The following is a 20,938-nucleotide window of genomic DNA, read 5'->3' as shown; positions in this document are numbered from 1 at the left end:
AAGAAGAAAAGAAAATATTCTTGGAACATCGTGTTGGGAAAACTGATCATAGGAGTTGAATTCTTAGACAAACCCAGCCATAGAAAATTTGTCTTCTTGACTGACAAAAACAACAGTCTGCTATCCCTTTTTCATTTTTTTTCACATTTCTTTTCCTGTAGTACGCTATTTTCTTTGAGAAGTCATCATCTATTTGTGCAATAACCATTTCACCCTGAAAGATTCTCAGTGCTTTGGCATTTATACAAGGATCTTATTGCCATTTATCTGAGGAGGAACTCTTCAGGGTTAGCAATGCTGGTTTTGACATTTGGCAGGAATGGAAAGTAGAACTATGTTTCTCTTTGTGGTTACTTTGTGTATATCATGACAGAAAGGTGATCTGTCCCTGTGGGCTATATCCTATATCTCCCATGTCACTGTGGTGAGAGAGATGGTGCTGTTAAGTACTGGATCGAGCATGATGAGGATCTAACAGCATCTCCTCATATCAGACTGTCACAACTTGAACCAAACAATTGTCATGATATAACTGAAATATTGATGTGGAGAACAGAAGGATGTAGTGTTGCCTGGTGGCAGTTATCATTATTCCTACTACTTTTGACATTTGTATCCTGGACAGTTTTCTTATTGTTTGATGAATGAGTCTATCATACAGTTAGCAAACAAATGATAAATTCTGTGATCCATTGTAAAATAGCTTATTCTTTTTAACATTTTAGTTTTTGTATTTTTTCATTATTCTTTTTTATGAAATTAACCTAATATCAAACTTGACCGTTTCTCTTTATATTTAGCCTGATCAGGCTTGGAATACTGACCCTGAAAATCTGAAAGCAATGACCTAACTTAGTCTTGCCAAATAACAATATTGTGTACATGCACAATAGAAAGGATTGATTGAATTCTATAAAACAATTCTGCAAAGGATCCTTTGAAGTACGTACCTAATGATTGTCTTTCATTTCTTTTTCTTTTTTCAAATTGCCTGAATTACAGATTAGGCCACACACAAAAATGTTCCTCATTAATTCCAAATTATAAAAATAACAAGGTGGCCAGGCAGTTATTTTAGGCTTCTTTTTAACAACATTTTGTGTGCATGGTCATGTTTTCAAACAGCAAATGAAGGAAGACAACCAGAGACGCTAATATAATAGTGAGTATTTAATCCCTACAAGGAAAAAAATTGTAGTAGCTATAGATTCCATGAATTTGCATACAACCAAACTATAATACTTTAGTGAATGTACATAACATGGCGGTAACGCAGTAAAGGAAAGATAACTCTAATTGAAGATTAGTATCTAAAATGTGCAAAATTAGGAATGGCTGAATTTGGAACCGGTAAAAAGGATTAACCCACTTGTTTTGAAATAACCTGTACACTGACTAGAAGCATTTATTTTATATTTTTTTGCCTAATCTTGACAAGATGTGAATGGTCATTGTGTCAGTGGTACAACAATTTCATGGTCACTGCCGATAGAGCTGAAGTGGTGTGGTGAAAGGCTTGATGGATGCATCTTATGTTTATTACAGTTTAAGTGTCTCACAGGTGGAATCATCTTCAATTTTTCATTACATTCTTCAAATTCTCATCACCAGCTAAAAGTGCATACATTGGCCTCATTAACCAAGTGTGAAACATCCTGCTTTTGCGCAACAGAATAATATTAGTTTCTCATTTTTTTGGTGTGTTCCGTTCTTAAAGATGTTTAAAGTGTTTAAATGATTATTGGTTAATGTGTTTACAGACTAGATGGAAATTACATGCACATTCTGCAGCTTCTTGTCTAGACCATGTCCTGGGGTAATGAAGCAGAGGGAAGCACCTGCTGGTTGCCAAGCAATATACAGGAGCTAAATAATAATAATATTGTGTTTAACACATAAATTAATTGACTCACAAACCATGATAATGATATTTCAATAATGCCTTGAATGGAATAGAAGCCTCTAGAAAGCTCTGTAAAGTGATAAGCAGATTGAGTGAGTGAGTGACTTTGGTTTAATGCCGCTTTTAGCAATATTCCAGCAATATCACGGCGGGGGACACCAGAAATGGGCCTCACACATTGTACCCATGTCGGGATTCGAACCCGGGTCTTCGGTGTGATGAGCGAACGCTTTAACCACTAGGCTACCTGACCGCCCTGATTAAGGGGTTGAGATGGATTGTAGGCTAAGTAAACTGTTGTCGGTTACATATTGACACAAATCCCCCCTGCTCTTCAGTGTTCAGATCAGTCTGTACATCACAGATCAAGCTCTCATTATCACTACAGGAAGTTGTACATTAGTTTATACATGATCACTGGTACTTCAGAGTTATTTTTCTACATCTCTTAGTTAAGAAAATTAGGAAATAAACATAATGTGTTTTCAATGTAGAGCTAAGTTACCTGTTCATTTTACCATGCTGAATTGAATTTGGAACCAAACATGCAACATGAGGTTTCAAATGTTAAATTAAGCATGGCTGTTTCAATCAGAGGTGGTTATTGTGATTTGATACCTCTGACTAACCAATCTGGATTGAGTAAAATTCCAAATTCATAGTAGAATTTATGATCAATTTTCAACCAGAGAAGTCCAAATGGTTCAAATCATTTTTTAGCTGGGGGCTTTGACACCTTAGAACCACCACACAGCATACAGCATACGTAAATCTCAACACATTCACTTTGTCACTCACTGACTTATTTAGATAAAAAACAAAGGCTTTTGCAATGGTACATCATTTTATATCAGTATGCCCTTTATTTCGCAGTAAATTCTCTTTTAATTTGGATGAGTGAGTGAGTGAGTGAGTTGGGTTTAATGCCGCTTTTAACAGTATTCCTGTTAAATCGCGGCGTGTCAGCTTAATGTGGGAGGAAAGCCCGAAGTGATGCATGTCTCAGACGTTTACCACTTCGGTGAAACCCACGAGCATGGGTATGGTGCTGACAAACCTAGAAACATAATCGGGGCGAACCGGGATTCGAACCCACAATCATAGGTTTCTGGCATGCCCAAGGAACGCAACTCTGCACAGCGAATCGCGGCGCCTTAGAGGACTGGGCCACCCGTGCCCCCTTTAATTTGGATGAAGTATAAGTTAAGACTCACAGTGAACAGTTTGGTTTTCTGATGTGTTCGCAGCTGAAAACCTGTTGGGCCTGTCAGTGAGATGTGGATACCGTGATGCAGATACAACTTGGAGGCATTGACGAGAAGTCTGCATCCAACCAGCTGTAATTAATATATATGTTGCCCAATCTTGATGGCTGTCACAAGTTTGTATCTGTGACACAAGATAATTCCGAAAAATAGCAAACATGGCGTCCAAGAACTGTGCAGCATGCATGTTGATATGCAGGCCCACTGGGGCATGTTTGTATCAGAGTCTCTGTGTCAAAACATAAACCGGATATTAAAAAAATTAATTCATTTATCTCTTAAGTACTAAAAATTATGAGGTAAAGGTCTTGATAAAACTTATCAAAGGTTTTCATTGTAAACAGTGTCTGTTTGTTTTATGCTGTGTTTGTTTATAGTTCAACTGGGTGAAGAAAGAAAAATGGTTGATTGATGGTTTAACAGGTAAACATTAGAATTGATGTTTGTGAAGGTGATACTTTTTGTTGTTGGTTTAAGGTTTGTCAACACCCTCAAATATTTGGAAAAAAGGGAAAAGTGCACTTTCTACGAATGTAGGCATGATAGTTATAAAAAAAACCTGATGACTTCAACTTTTCAATAGTCAGTTTTCCATTTATGTTGAGCAATATTCCAGAAGCTACAACTTGTGGTGTCTACATTTCACAACTTTTGAGATGCAGATTTCGAGGATTTCAAAGAGCGCCATGTGATAATGACATTCAAGGCTTCAGTAAAGCTTTCATAAAGGGTATACATGTAGTAAAGCCTTCATCAATCTACCTGGATAGGTTTAAACCCACCAGGCTATAGTGTTGCTTGTGTCGGTTTACCTGGGTAGGGTTGCACTGGGTGCAGTGTAACTTTCGTCAGTTTACCTAGGTAGGGTTGCACTGGGTGCAGTGTAACTTTCGTCAGTTTACCTAGGTAGGGTTGCACTGGGTGCAGTGTAACTTTCGTCAGTTTACCTAGGTAGGGTTGCACTGGGTGCTGTGTAACTTTCGTCAGTTTACCTAGGTAGGTTTGTGCTGGGTGCAGTGTAACTTTCGTCAGTTTACCTAGGTAGGGTTGCACTGGGTGCAGTGTAACTTTCGTCAGTTTACCTAGGTAGGGTTGCACTGGGTGCAGTGTAACTTTCGTCAGTTTACCTAGGTAGGGTTGCACTGGGTGCTGTGTAACTTTCGTCAGTTTACCTAGGTAGGTTTGTGCTGGGTGCAGTGTAACTTTCGTCAGTTTACCTAGGTAGGGTTGCACTGGGTGCAGTGTAACTTTCGTCAGTTTACCTAGGTAGGGTTGCACTGGGTGCAGTGTAACTTTCGTCAGTTTACCTAGGTAGGGTTGCACTGGGTGCTGTGTAACTTTCGTCAGTTTACCTAGGTAGGTTTGTGCTGGGTGCAGTGTAACTTTCGTCAGTTTACCTGGGTAGGGTTGCACTGGGTACTGTGTAACTTTCGTCAGTTTACCTGGGTAGGGTTGCACTGGGTGCTGTGAAACTTTCGTCAGTTTACCTGGGTAGGTTTGTGCTGGGTGCTGTGTAACTTTCGTCAGTTTACCTGGGTAGGTTTGTGCTGGGTGCAGTGTAACTTTCGTCAGTATACCTGGGTAGGGTTGCACTGGGTGCTGTGTAACTTTCGTCAGTTTACCAGGGTAGGATTGCACTGGGTGCTGTGTAACTTTCGTCAGTTTACCTGGGTAGGGTTGCTCGAGGTACATCAAAGGTTTGATGAGACACATCTTGACCGACTGTACATCTTTCATCTACATCAATGATCTAAGCCACTGAGTCATCCTAATGGGGTCCAATGGCTGTGTTATCTGTATATTTACATGATGTAATTTCAGACAAGATAGTGCTCAGAATTTCTCTCTGTTGGAGAGAAGATAAGAACAAAATAGGATGTGCTCTTTTACGTCATGAAATAAATAATATGAGGTGGGGTGAACTGAGGTGAGGTGAGGTGAGGTGAAATGGGGTCCAAGATTATTGCACTTAGATAGTGATGTGCAGGCAGGCACGTGTGTGTCTGTATGTGGCTGCTTGTACTAGTCTGGAATAATACTGGTTTTATACTGATAGCCCACTGAGATACTATGCGGCAGTTTAACATGGATACCCCACTCAGACACAGTATACTGACCCTGAGCTGACCAGTCCTTGTTTTATCCTCTTAATGCTAAGCGCCAGGCAGGGTAGCATTAAGTACATCTTTTAACATCTTTTGGTAAGACACGGCGGGTATCAAACCAACGACATTTCACTCTCCGGTCACACCCTCTATCCCGTCACGCTGAAGACCCAGGTTCGATTCCCGACATGGGTATAATGTGTGAAGTCCATTTCCGGAGTCCCCCGCCATGATATTGCTGGAATACTGCTAAAAGCGATGTAAAACCATACTCACTCACTCACACCCTCTATCTTCTCGACAGTGGAGGTGGTCTCAAATAAATATTGACATGACAGTAGGACAATATACTCAATAAATTCTTAAAACCTGAAAATGGCCACTTGATTACACAGCCTATAAAGTTGTAATGAAGATACCAACATGTGACCCTACAGCTACCTGTGTTAAAGGGGGCTGGTGTTCTATGTCATGTTGATGTCAGGTTAGTCGGGTAGCAGTTTCAGAGACCTTTACAAGATTGTCTCACCCATGTAGCTACAGTGAGTGAGGGAGTGAGGTTTTACGCCGCTTTTAGCAATATTTCTGCAATATCACAGCGGGGGACACCAGTAATGGGCTTCACACATTGTACCCATGTGGGGGATCGAACCCGGGTCTTCGGCGTGACGAGCGAACGCTTGAACCACCAGGCTACCCGACCGCCCACGTAGCTACAGATGTGGATACCGGAACAGTGGAATCACAAACTTCAGACGTGGTCATGGGATAGGGGTGGTAATGACTGGTGACCTATTAGTCTCGTTTATATTTATTACCTAAAGGTGCAGTGTACAGTTTGATTTCGATAAGTTGATTTTCTGAGAAAACATTGCTTTTTTCCTGTTTTGAACTTACAAATATGTTGGAGGTCGGGTGTATAAGAGAGCCCTGCTCACTTTTTGCCTTGTTTGTACACATTCAGACTTTTGATGAAATCTAGATCAGCACTGTTTTCATATTGTCTTAGTGGACTTTATCATATTATGTCATTATCTCTTGTTCTCCTGTTAAGTTCTTTCTGGATGGTTAATGTTTCAAATTGATGTCATAAACATCAGTTGTATTTACATTTTGATCCAAATTTTCACTTGTTTTTAACAAGAAAATGTGTCATTATTAGGACATTTTTAGAATGAAAGTGAGTTAATTACTTTGTTCTCATTCAGGAAAATTAACTGAAAAAAACATTAGTTCACAACAAAGTATGGTCAAGACAAGACAAGTGTTATCACATTCTATTTACACTTGATAAGGTTGGCCCTGCTTTCTTGATACTAGTGAGTAAACTTTAAGGTTCTTGCAAATCAGTAATTTCATTGGCAGAGCCCTGCTGCCATCTATCAGACTAAGTGATGTGAAGTAAATGATTCTGGTAACTCCAACAGTTTTAATATGTTTGTCGTGAGTTTCTTGAACTCTGCTATCATGTCATCACCAGTGAAAGATGTTTATATCAGTGTTGAAACACCCTCTTCACAACTTTATCAACATGGCCGCCAGGTATCAAGATGGCCGTCTGCTACCTACAGCTCTCAACCAATCAGCAGCAGTAATCTCCCATCCCATAACTCATGCAGCTGATAGAGCAAGGGGAAGCAGATACGTTCATATGTCATAATGTTTAGGACCAAGAGAAAAAATAAGTTTTTATAGATGAATACACAGAATTTGAGTTGGGAATCTGAAATGCTGGGCAGTCTCATGAAACATCTCAATGTTTGTCTTCTGACATTTCTCTGGGATGCTTCTCAGAATATTGATTCTTGATATGTTAATAGAGTTCTATTTTATCTTAGATTGTTTTGGTAAGTGGATCAGTTAACATGAGTAAGTTATTGGCAGATATTACACATCAGAACATTCTAAGTTACAAGGGTATCATTGGACATCTTGTGGTTGTCAAATGACTAAATAGCTGGTAGTTCCATATACAATGAAACCTCGTAATCCAGACAGCATAGGGAGCCTAGTCGTCTATTAGGGCCCACAATTCACCCAGAAGGCATTGGGGGTATGGATGGCCCAGTTGTCTAAGGGGCCACAATTCATCCAAAAGGCATTGGGGGTATGGATGGCCCAGTCGTCTGTTAGCGGCCACAATTCACCCAGAAGGCACTGGGGGTATGGATGGCCCAGTTGTCTAAGGGGCCACAATTCACCCAGAAGGTATTGGGGGTATGGATGGCCCGGTTGTCTAAGGGGCCACAATTCACCCAGAAGGTATTGGGGGTATGGATGGCCCAGTTGTCTAAGGGGCCACAATTCACCCAGAAGGTATTGGGGGTATGGATGGCCCAGTTGTCTAAGGGGCCACAATTCACCCAGAAGGTATTGGGGGTATGGATGGCCCAGTTGTCTAAGGGGCCACAATTCACCCAGAAGGTATTGGGGGTATGGATGGCCCAGTTGTCTAAGGGGCCACAATTCACCCAGAAGGCATTCGGGGTATGGATGGCCCAGTTGTCTAAGGGGCCACAATTCACCCAGAAGGTATTGGGGGTATGGATGGCCCAGTTGTCTAAGGGGCCACAATTCACCCAGAAGGCATTCGGGGTATGGATGGCCCAGTTGTCTAAGGGGCCACAATTCATCCAGACAGCATAGCTTCTGTTAAGTCTTCCAGATAACAAAGCATGAAGGTCTGTCTGTTAACAATAATAAACTTTCCAACAGTAGTCATACAGAAACTTAACTCAGGATTTCACAGTATTGCTGCACACACCTGGTACAAACACTGTTATAGGTACACCCCATAAAGATCCAGGTTAGTATAGGTCTTCAGCAGCCCATGCTCCTTGTAAGACGTCAGGCTTGCTGACTTGGATGATGTATATCATTGTATCCCAATTGCATAAATCGATGCTCATGATGTCAGTCACTGGATTGTTTGATCCAGATTGGATTATTTCATGTTTACAACCATATATTTGCAATATTACTGAATGGGGCGTTAAACAACAAACAAACAAACAAATACGCAAAATATAGGTACAGCATCTTGGAGAGAGATACATCAAACTGGAGATGATTCCAGTTGGCTGTCAAGCGGTACCTACCTATCTGTCTGTCCGGTAGAACCATGGAAGTAGTTCCCTGCACAGCTCTACTTATACAGGTGCACTGTGATATTTACTTTTCCATGTTAAGTGGAAGAAGGGGAAGTGGTGTGTTTGTCTGTCTGACGCTGATCATAGAGGTTGCCATTTCACATATTGTCTTACCTCTTGTGACATTTTGGAAACATTTTGTTAAATCGTGGTGAAATAGATTATCCAGTGAAACTGGGACGTTTGAATGAAACAAGGGTGTACTTTGTCATGTGGCTCTAAACTCAACAAAGCAGCAATGGACAGCTCCAACACAGTTAGCAAACGTTCTGGCTCACTCAGGAGATTCTGGGAGGTGAAGTTTTTATACTTGCCATTTCCTCCTTGCTATAGGCTAGATATATGTTATTTGAGGGAAGGGAGACACGTGTTCTTGGCTTATAAATTGATAGATAGGAGCTAAAAGCTCCCATCAAAATATACTGAGCTACAAAAGGGTTGGGGATCATGAATACATTTGGGGATTTTTGTTGTTGTAGGTGAAGACTGAGCACACAATTTCATAAAATTATCAGAAAATATTCATGATCGCTAACTTTTTTTGTTCAGTATATATTTATGAAACAAGGAGAAGTTTGTTTAGTTCTGATCCTGATTAATAAGAAAAAAATAAAACAACTATAAAACTGCTTAAAACAGCTTTAGGTTATAATTTAGTATATCAATTTATGAATCAGTATTTGCATTTAGTGTTTTCTCTGGTATGCCTGACCCATACTAAGGACAAGGAAACAAGAGTTATGCAGAAAGTGACTTGTGAGTGAGTGAGTGAGTTGGATTTTATGCTGCTTTAAGCAATATTCAACCAATATCACCAGAAATGGGTTTCACACGTTAACTTATATGGAGAATAGAACCCTGGCCTTAAGCATGAAGATCAATTGCTTCAACCACTAAGCGACCCCATTGCCCTCATATACAGATAGGCTCATTTATGCTCATTTTATTTCAGACTAGACTTAGTTAATTTGGTTGTAACAAGTCTGTAAAACCATTTAGTGTAATGTCAATGATAGACTGTCCTGGAGACCAATAAACATTGAGACTTTACTGTTAATACTGAAGACATTTTAATAGGGTTCTATAGGGCAGAGTACAATATATTTCTGTGATTATAATATTATTTACACAAGGCAAAATGATTAGGATTATATGTACATGGTATAGACAGTTGGTAGCCTGGGGGTCGGCTGGTATTTCCACTGTGTGGACCATGATGTGTCAACAGTAGGCCTTTAAGTCAAAATAAACATACAGGGTCATGGCTTTGAATCATGCTGTGTCACCCGACTTTGTTCAACACTGACACAGATTCATTCCAGATTTAATGTTAATGGATACATGGCACAGCTTTTTCAGATATCTGTTTCTATTTTACATTTAATTTATTGAGTATAGCTCAATCATATGAAGATCTGGGGTAGAATAAATCTTCAACCTGTGCTTGCCGTAAAAGATCCAACCTACAGCAGGAATGAGGCTCATAGCAAATATTTGTTTCCGAGAACAAAATTGTGTTTCTTTCAAAATTAGTGTGCTTAATATATCATTGTTTGTGTTATAAACAGCAGGGACATGGATACACTGAGTGAGTGAGTGAGTGAGTGAGTTGGGTTTAATGTCAGTTTGAACAATGTGTCAGTTATGTCATGGTGTGTTAGTTTTGTGTGACTATGCTTGTCGTAAGAGGCGACTAACGGGATCGGGTGGTCAGACTCGCTGACTTGGTTGATGCATGTCATCGTATCCCGATTGCGTGGATCAATGCTCATCACATCAATGACTGGATTGTCTGGTCCAGACTCAATTATTTACTGACCACCGTCATTTTGCTGGTTTCTTGCTGAGTGCGGCGTAAAACAACAAGGAAACAAACAAACCTCAATCATGTGTTGTTTTTTTGGTAATAGCATGGTGTTTAGGGCTGGGACGAATCCAGATTTACTGCCCGGGTACCCATCCCCCTATTACCCGACCCTAAGTGACCTGGGAACCCACTGTAGGTCTCAGGAGATGTCTCAAAATGTCAGATTGGGAACATTTGTAGCATAGCCCTGGCAAAATGTATTCCGATACAAGTATTAAACAATCTGGTCATTCATACACTGAAGTTGATTTAAGTTATATCTTTATTCAACAATATGAAAAATCAGAAGGAATGGGTGCATAGTCAGAAAGAAATGTGAACATTAGTCACTTGTAGTGTAACTATAGAGTTCTAGATCATTTTTGTCATTAAACAATATATCACGTGACTAACCATGGGTCCAGTAGTCCTGTGGGTACCCGGGTCCTACTAAGTACCCACCCAACCCAGGTACCCGAGTTACCCATTCCTGTAATAGTTTTACATGACTGAATTATGTTTACGAGCATTTCCCTGTACGTGCATTTGATTAGTTTAAGATTGGGTCACCTGAGTCACCCGAGTTTGCCACATTTCAGGCGGCCAGGGTGACTCTATTCACCAGTGTTAATCCACGATAACTTAGGGCAGTGCCTGAAATAAAACCCATCCAGTACAACCTTAGATATAATAATGTCTGCCAAGAGAAGGAGAAACAACAACTATGTGTATTTCCATAACACACAACTAAGTAAGGTTATCAAGCGTTCCACTGGCCTGTGAAGATTCGAGGTAGAATAGTTCTTCAGCAACCCATGCTTGCCATAAAAGGTGACTATGCTTGTCGTAAAAGGCGACTAACGGGATCGTGTGGTCAGGCTGGCTGACTTGGTTGATGCATGTCATCGGTCCCAACTGTGTGGATCTATGCTCATGTTGTCAATCATGTTGTCGATTATTTACAGACCGCCGTCATATAGCTGGAATATTGCTGAGTGCGGCGTTAAACAACAAACCAAAACCAAAAAAAAACCAAGTGTTCCACTAGCACCAAGCAGAGTAAGATCAAGTATCGTCCTTTGATGTCTTTTGGTGTGACGTGTCCGAGGATCGAACCCCGAACCTTCCCCTCCCTGGGGAGACCCTCTGTCCACAAGACCATGGAGCCAGTCTTCACTGTATCGTATCATCTTGGCCCAATGCAGTTTTTTTCGTATAACAGTATATTCTGAGGGCAATACTAGTTAGCATCATTGTATGTACTGTGTGGCTGGCGGTGCACAGTGGAGAAGGTACACCAAATCCGTGTTATTATCCTGTTTTTTGTTATCCAGGTTTCAAAATATTCTAACCACATGTATGTAATTAGAAAATAGTATTTGTATTGCTTCTTAAGGAAGAGGTGTGAATGACCTTTCAGCATAGTTTTTCTGTATTTCGTCAGGTATGTAAAATAACAGCATCTGTCTGAAAGAATGACAAAAACTCCTTGGGATAATTGTGTAAATGATTCTTTGTCAAATCAGAGACATTGGCAATAACTTATACCTGTTGTATAAGCAATCAGGTTGAAAAAATGTGCTAATGTGAAAGTCTTTTCCTCACTTAGGAGCCTATTTAGAATTCTGAAAATCTCAAGATCTTTGGAAAAAAAATAACTTGGCAGTGTGTGAAGTGTTTTTGTACACTGTAAGACCTTCAGCAGGTATTTCATAGAAGCAGGCAGACAGGATGACAGTGGTGTAGGTGATGTATTGTTACAGATGTTGGCAGGCTAAAGTTACTGTGTGGAAAGGGATGCACTTATTCAGAGTTGATTTCAGAGAAAAAACAACACATCCAGAAACTGGAAGGATATTTTACTGCACTTCAAACACTGGTTGAGTTTTAGAGCTACATGAGTTATCTCCCTTGATTATCCAACCTACAGCAGCAATGAGGCTCATAGCAAATATTTGTTTCCGAGAACAAAATTGTGTTTCTTTCAAAATTAGTGTGCTTAATATATCATTGTTTGTGTTATAAACAGCAGGGACATAGATACACTGAGTGAGAGGGTTTGATGTCAGTTTGAACAACGTGTCAGTTATGTCATGGTGTGTTAGTTTTGTGTGACTATGCTTGTCATAAGAGGCGACTAATGGGATCGGGAGGTCAGGCTACCTGACTTGGTTGATGCATGTCATCATATCCCAATTGCGTGGATCGATGTTCACGGTCAATGACTGGATTGTCTTGTCCAGACTCAATTATTTAAAAACCTCTGTTATATAGCTGGAATATTGCTGAGTGCAGCATTAAACATCAAACACAAAACACAAAAAGAAACTAATGTGATCTACTTCTTGTTGCAGGGCATGGTGGTCAATGGCTTCGTGAACGTGGTGATATCCAACATTGAGAGACGGTTTGAGATCAGCAGTACCCAGTCAGGCACAATAGCCAGCTGCTATGACATTGCATCAGTTCTCTGTCTTATACCGGTCAGCTACTTCGGAGGTCTCGGGATCAAGCCCAGATATCTCGGCATTGGAATATTCATTCTTGGAGTTGGTTCCTTTGTGTTCTCTTTGCCACATTTCACAACACCCCTGTACACCGTTCAGAGCAGTCAGGAGAACATTTGTCGAATAGGTGGCAACACTACAGGGACTTGTGACACAGTTTCAGCAGAGTCTTTGTCCGACTACAAGTATGTGTTCTTCCTGGGCCAACTGCTCCATGGTGCTGGGGCGTCGCCCCTCTACACACTCGGAGTCACGTACCTTGATGAAAACCTGCCTCTACGGTCATCGTCATTCTATGTGGGTGAGTGGAGGCTGCTGGAAGTTGGACGACACCAAAATACCAGATACCACTACAACACTAGTCACACAAAATTATTCTTTTCTTAGACATCCTTTAGACACTAGGTAGATATAGATCAGACATCCGTTAGACACTAGGTAGATATAGATCAGACATCCGTTAGACACTAGGTAGATATAGATCAGACATCTGTCAAACACCTGGTAGATAAAGATCAGACATCCGTTAGACACTAGATAGATATAGATCAGACATCTGTCAAACACCTGGTAGATATAGATCAGACATCCGTTAGACACTAGGTAGATATAGATCAGACATCCGTTAGACACTAGGGAGATATAGATCAGACATCTGTCAAACACCTGGTAGATATAGATCAGACATCTGTCAGAAACATGGTAGATATAGATCAGACATCTGTCAAACACCTTGTAGATATAGATCAGACATCTGTCAGAAACATGGTAGATATAGATCAGACATCTGTCAAACATCTGGTCGATATAGATCAGACATCTGTCAGAAACATGGTAGATATAGATCAGACATCTGTCAAACACCTGATAGATATAGATCAGACATCTGTCAAACACCTGGTAGATATAGATCAGACATCTGTCAAACACCTGGTAGATATAGATCAGACATCTGTCAAACACCTGGTCGATATAGATCAGACATGTGTCAGAAACATGGTAGATATAGATCAGACATCTGTAAAACACCTGATAGATATAGATCAGACATCTGTCAGAAACATGGTAGGTATAGATCAGACATCTGTCAGAAACATGGTAGATATAGATCAGACATCTGTCAAACACCTGATAGATATAGATCAGACATCTGTCAAACACCTGGTCGATATAGATCAGACATCTGTCAAACACCTGGTAGATATAGATCAGACATCTGTCAAACACCTGGTCGATATAGATCAGACATCTGTCAAACACCTGGTCGATATAGATCAGACATCTGTCAGAAACATGGTAGATATAGATCAGACATGTGTCAGAAACATGGTAGATATAGATCAGACATGTGTCAGAAACATGGTAGATATAGATCAGACATCTGTCAGAAACATGGTAGGTATAGATCAGACATCTGTCAGAAACATGGTAGATATAGATCAGACATGTGTCAGAAACATGGTAGATATAGATTAGACATCTGTCAAAAAAATGGTAGATATAGATGAGACACCTGGTAGATATAGATCAAACATCTGTCAGAAACATGGTAGATATAGATCAGACATCTGTCAGACACCTGGTAGATATAGATCAGACATCTGTCAGACACCTGGTAGATTTAGATCAGACATCTGTTCTAACACGGTTCTTCACAGGGGGATCAATTCTGAAGGACTGACCATTTCATATTCTGGGGGTGGGGGTGCTAGGATTTTATTGAAAAAGATAAAATGTCCCCAAAATTGCCTGCTACAAAATTACATTGCTGCAAGGTGGTTTTGTTAAAAATAAAATTCAAATCTGTAGCTGTTCCTGAAAAAATATGTAATCTCCACCACAGAATATCAAATGTTCGATCCCTAACATGGATCTCCACAGGGTTTCTTCTAAATAACATCAAGCATATGCTTTAAATATATATAAGACATGGTTAAAGAATATCATTGATGTTCTCTGAAGTCCGATACATGTCCTGTTGGTTTCCTGTTTTAGTTTTTTTGTCATAAATAGGCCATGGATATCCTGTATTCATCAAATACAGTTACCATCTCACTTTTTGTCCTGTGTTAATTCTGTGTATGTCTTTGACTTTCAGGAATCTTCTACTCCTTTGCTATCATTGGTCCAGCAATTGGATATATGGCAGGTGGCGAGTTCCTTAAGATATTCACAGACACCGGTGCTATTGATACATCCAGGTAATACAGGTGTTCACAGACACCATTGCTATTAATACATCCAGGTAATGCAGGTGTTCACAGACACTGGTGCCATTAATACATCCAGGTAATGCAGGTGTTCACAGACACCGGTGCCATTAATACATCCAGGTAATGCAGGTGTTCACAGACACCGGTGCTATTAATACATCCAAGTAATGCAGGTGTTCACAGACACCGGTGCTATTAATACATCCAGGTAATGCAGGTGTTCACAGACACTGGTGCTATTAATACATACAGGTAATGCAGGTGTTCACAGACACTGGTGCTATTAATACAACCAGGTAACACAGGTGTTTACAGACTCCGGTGCTATTAATACATCCAGGTAATGCAGGTGTTCACAGACACTGGTGCCATTAATACATCCAGGTAATGCAGGTGTTCACAGACACCGGTGCCATTAATACATCCAGGTAATGCAGGTGTTCACAGACACCGGTGCCATTAATACATCCAGGTAATGCAGGTGTTCACAGACACCGGTGCTATTAATACATCCAGGTAATGCAGGTGTTCATAGACACCGGTGCTATTAATACATCCAAGTAATGCAGGTGTTTACAGACTCTGGTGCCATTAATACATCCAGGTAATGCAAGTGTTCATAGACACCGGTGCTATTAATACATCCAGGTAATGCAGGTGTTCATAGACTACGGTGCTATTGATACATGCAGGTGTTCACAGACACTGGTGCTATTGATACAAGCAGGTGTTCACAGACACTGGTGCTATTGATACAAGCACACACATACGTAGAATCTGTGGTGTAGTCAGCACTTTTGTTGATGATGGAGGTGTATAAAGTCATGCCATGTGTTTCAGTCTCTCCATTACACCGGACAACCCACGCTGGGTTGGGGCATGGTGGATTGGCTTCCTGTTCAGTGGCGCCCTCGCTTTCTTTGTCTCTGTCCCCCTGTTTGGATTCCCGCGAGCATTGCCAGGTAAACACATACATCAATATCTGGTTTAACACCTAGCTAGGATCACAATCAGAATTGCCCTCAGAAACAGCACACCCAAACCAGAGTACAGTGTCTCCCATAGACCAGAATGTGCGTTGAACCATGCGTTGGTCATGAGGCAAGAATTTTGTTGAGAGTGTAAGTCATCCGTGGAATGGTGGATCCGGGAGACCTAAATCACTTGTGGATGCCAGTGGCATGAAGTAGATCCTTATACCACTGTGAGGGTTGTCCTTGTACCACTTTGAGGGTTGTCCTTGTACCACTGTGAGGGTTGTCCTTGTACCACTTTGAGGGTTGTCCTTGTACCACTGTGAGGGTTGTCCTTGTACCACTGTGAGGGCCGTCCTTGTACCAATGTGAGGGTCGTCCTTGTACCACTGTGAGGGTTGTCCTTGTACCACTGTGAGGGTTGTCCTTGTACCACTGTGAGGGTTGTCCTTGTACCACTGTGAGGGTTGTCCTTGTACCACTGTGAGGGTTGTCCTTGTACCACTGTGAGGGTTGTCCTTCTACCACTGTGAGGGTTGTCCTTCTACCTCTGTGAGGGTTGTCCTTCTACCTCTGTGAGGGTCATCCTTGTACCACTGTGAGGGTCGTCCTTGTACCACATCTGATGTTTTTTTTATCTAATATGGTCGGATCAAAGACCACACTGATGGTCAAATTTAAGATGTTAAATCTTACTGTATTAATAAGATCACTAACCACCCATGTAAAGTTGTAAAGTCCCCTCCCATGAATATGAACACAGACACACACAAACACAAATTATGAATCCGCCTCTGATGTGAAAATAACATTGGTTTTGTTCCTCTTTCTCTTTTGTGTACAAATTAAGAGCACACAGAACATTTCCCAACATAGCACCATGAGCTCACATTAGTGTGTTGTATGCAGACCCCTAGAGTGGGGACATTATCGGTATATCGGTAAATTGAGGCTCATTCTTTCCACGATATGTATCTCAATATCATTTTTCATGCAAGATATATCGGATGATTTCAGATTTCGATTTTTAACGTGTGTTTAACGTTATATACTTGACAAATGCCTTCGCTGGGGCTCCAAGATGGCTGCGTATATATTCTTCATTTGATGAACTTCAGTTCATACCTCCATGTATCAGATTGCTTCTGAATTAAAAATATATAGAATTGTACAACATATCGTGATACGTATCGCAATACGACCTTGTGCATTGCAAAATATTGTGATACGCTTTAAACCTCCAATCCCATCCCTAGCGGACGTAGCATTAATTAATTGTTGTGTGCAGGCTCCAGCAAGTATATGGCCGAGCGTGGCAAGGAGGTGCACAACAAGGGCAGCACTGAAGATGAAGCCAACAAGATCGGCAATAAGAGAGGGATCAAAGACATACTACTCTCCATCAAACTACTTGTCACCAACCCGACATTCATGTTCCTCAACTTTGCAGCAGCCAGTGAAGGTACATCCGTTTTTATCTCCTCTACATTGTCATATCCTCAACACACTCTGGTATGTTATACTGATACTCCACAACCATGATCACAGACTGTCATATAGTCCCTGAAATAAAATTATTTTTTTCCCTTAGGGTTAGAAATTACCGTGTTCATAAAAATTGTATGTGCACTAGTGCAAATATCGCTTCTTACACACCTGTGTATTGTTTACGTCGTCCGTATTGTTAGCGCAATTTGATTCTTTGTGATGTAAGGTCAGAATAATGTCCCACTAGAAACATTGTCATAGCTGAAGATTGTTGATGTCAGCCAACACCCTGTGAAGATCTGGGTTAGAATAAGTCTTCAGCAACTATGAGGTTAAAATAACTATGCTTGTTTTAAGAGGTGACTAATGGGATCGGGTGGTCAAGCTCGCTGACTTGGTTGATGCGTGTCATTGTATCCTAATTGCGTGGATCGATGCTCATGACATCAATCACTGGATTGTCTGATCCAGATCTGGAATATTGCTGACAACACACTGAGGAATGTTTCTAGGAGGCATCATCATTTTCACATCTTTGACCATTTGTAGAAGATAATAATAGTTGTTACCTCTGAGAAACTGCTGTAGCTAATCACCAGTGAAACTTCTCACTCTTCTCACTCTTAACGTATCTACAAACTTCATTTGGAAGGTTCTATGTTAACATTGCAAGTCTTGTGACATATCCTTGTGGAGATCATACTAGTGAAAATTGTTTTTACCTGATTTGAGTGTAACATTGATGCCCTGATGCTTGCCACATCAAACACACCACTTAGATCATATGAAAAATACTTATTATGCAGTCAAAAACTATTAAAAGTATTTAGAACAAATGTAACAGCCACGCTATCCTCACTGTTGAGAGTGATGATGTAGCCTAGTGGTTACAGTGTTGATCATCATGCTGAAGGCCTGGGTTCGTTTCCCCACAATGTGTGGAGCCCATTTCTGGTGTCCCCCTCTGTGAAATTGCTGGAATATTGCTGAAATATAGCTAAAGGGGCATAAGACCATCCTCACTTTCCTACTGTGTGTTCTCCCTGTTGCAGGTATCCTCCTCAGTGGCTTCTCCACGTTTGCTCCCAAGTTCATCGAGTCTCAGTTCAGTTTGCCAGCAGCAAGTGCAGCCCAGTTTGTCGGTAAGTCTAGTTCATGTGAGGGTCGTCCTTGTACACTGTGAGGGTCGTCCTTGTACCACTGTGAGGGTTGTCCTTATACCACTGTGAGGGTCGTCCTTATACCTCTGTGAGGGTGGTCCTTGTACCATTGTGAGGATTGTCCTTACACCTCTGTGAGGGTTGTCCTTGTACCACTGTGAGGGTCGTCCTTGTACCACTGTGAGGGTTGTCCTTATACCACTGTGAGGGTCGTCCTTGTACCACTGTGAGGGTCGTCCTTATACCTCTGTGAGGGTCGTCCTTGTACCACTGTGAGGGTTGTCCTTGTACCACTGTGAGGGTCGTCCTTGTACCACTGTGAGGGTCGTCCTTATACCTCTATGAGGGTCGTCCTTATACCACTGTGAGGGTCGTCCTTATACCACTGTGAGGGTCGTCCTTATACCTCTGTGAGGGTTGTCCTTATACCACTGTGAGGGTCGTCCTTATACCTCTGTGAGGGTCGTCCTTATACCTCTGTGAGGGTCGTCCTTGTACCACTGTGAGGGTCGTCCTTATACCTCTGTGAGGGTTGTCCTTATACCACTGTGAGGGTCGTCCTTGTACCACTGTGAGGGTCGTCCTTATACCTCTGTGAGGGTTGTCCTTATACCACTGTGAGGGTCGTCCTTGTACCACTGTGAGGGTCGTCCTTGTACCACTGTGAGGGTCGTCCTTATACCTCTGTGAGGGTCGTCCTTGTACCACTGTGAGGGTCGTCCTTGTACCACTGTGAGGGTCGTCCTTGTACCTCTGTGAGGGTCGTCCTTGTACCACTGTGAGGGTCGTCCTTATACCACTGTGAGGGTCGTCCTTATAACACTGTGAGGGTCGTCCTTATACCACTGTGAGGGTTGTCCTTGTACCAATGTGAGGGTTGTCCTTATACCACTGTGAGGGTCGTCCTTATAACACTGTGAGGGTCATCCTTGTACAACTGTGAGGGTTGTCCTTGTACCAATGTGAGGGTTGTCCTTATACCTCTGTGAGGGTTGTCCTTATACCACTGTGAGGGTTGTCCTTGTACCACTGTGAGGGTCGTCCTTGTACCACTGTGAGGGTCATCCTTATACCACTGTGAGGTTCATCCTTATACCACTGTGAGGGTCTTCCCTGTACCACTGTGAGGGTTGTCCTTATACCGCTGTGAGGGTCGTCCTTATACCACTGTTAGGGTTGTCCTTATACCTCTGTGAGGGTCGTCCTTATACCACTGTAAGGGTCGACCCTGTACCACTGTGAGGGTTGTCCTTATACCTCTGTGAGGGTTGTCCTTATACCACTGTGAGGGTCGTCCTTATACCACTGTGAGGGTTGTCCTTGTACCACAATGAGGGTTGTCCTTGTACCACTGTAAGGGTTGTCCTTATACCACTGTGAGGGTCATTCTTATACCACTGTGAGGGTTGTCCTTATGCCACTGTGAGGGTCATTCTTATACCACTGTGAGGGTCATTCTTATACCACTGTGATGGTTGTCCTTATACCACTGTGAGGGTTGTAATTGTACCACTGTGAGGGTTGTCCTTATACCACTGTGAGGATCGTCCTTATACCACTGTGAGGATCGTCCTTATACCACAATGAGGGTTGTCCTTGTACCACTGTGAGGGTTGTCCTTATACCACTGTGAGGGTCATCCTTATACCACTGTGAGGGTCATTCTTATACCACTGTGAGGGTCATTCTTATACCACTGTGAGGATCGTCCTTATACCACTGTGAGGGTCATCCTTATACCACTGTGAGGGTCATTCTTATACCACTGTGAGGGTGGTCCTTATACCACTGTGAGGGTCGTCCTTATACCACTGTGAGGGTCGTCCTTATACCACTGTTAGGGTTGTCCTTATACCACAATGTGGGTTGTCCTTATACCACAATGTGGGTTGTCCTTATACCACTGTGATGGTTGTCCTTATGCCACTGTGAGGGTTGTAATTGTACCACTGTGAGGGTTGTCCTTATACCACTGTGAGGATCGTCCTTGTACCACTGTGAGGGTCAGCCTTGTACCACTGTGAGGGTGGTCACACATAATTAAATGGTATAAATGTAATGGCAGTTTAGCTGCCATCAGATTTGATGCTTCTATTGTTTGTGCCAACCGCTATGATGCCTATTGTTGGTATCATCAGATGTGATGTCTGATGTTGGTATCATCAGATGTGATACTTAATGTTGGTTGATGTCATCAGATGTGATGGTTAATGTTGGTATCATCAGATGTGATGCCTGATGTTGGTATCATCAGATGTGATGCCTGATGTTGGTTGATGTCATCAGATGTGATGGTTAATGTTGGTATCATCAGATGTGATGCCTAAT

The 20,938-nt window shown here is 41.6% G+C and overlaps 1 protein-coding gene across 5 annotated transcripts in view; it reads left to right on the top strand.

Annotated features, from left to right (window-relative positions):
* LOC139474770 (solute carrier organic anion transporter family member 4A1-like) overlaps positions 1-20,938 on the top strand; it is a 143,564-nt gene that overhangs the window by 108,193 nt on the left and 14,433 nt on the right. For all 5 annotated transcript variants that reach the window (XR_011653993.1, XR_011653996.1, XR_011653995.1 and 2 more), the window contains 5 exons: positions 12,623-13,076; positions 14,874-14,976; positions 15,829-15,950; positions 17,251-17,424; positions 18,503-18,592. Coding sequence is in view for 1 of the 5 variants with exons in the window: in XM_071257904.1 (XP_071114005.1) it covers positions 12,623-13,076; positions 14,874-14,976; positions 15,829-15,950; positions 17,251-17,424; positions 18,503-18,592 (943 nt within the window). In the remaining 4 variants the exon portion in view is untranslated. The remainder of the gene's footprint in view (positions 1-12,622; positions 13,077-14,873; positions 14,977-15,828; positions 15,951-17,250; positions 17,425-18,502; positions 18,593-20,938) is intronic.

Source organism: Haliotis cracherodii, unplaced genomic scaffold (assembly GCF_022045235.1).
Source record: "Haliotis cracherodii isolate W230 unplaced genomic scaffold, xgHalCrac1.p SCAF_1, whole genome shotgun sequence".
NCBI classification, from domain to species: Eukaryota; Metazoa; Mollusca; class Gastropoda; order Lepetellida; family Haliotidae; genus Haliotis; species Haliotis cracherodii.
The sequence above is the reverse complement of the archived record's forward strand: the minus strand, read 5'-3'. Positions and strand labels throughout refer to the sequence as shown.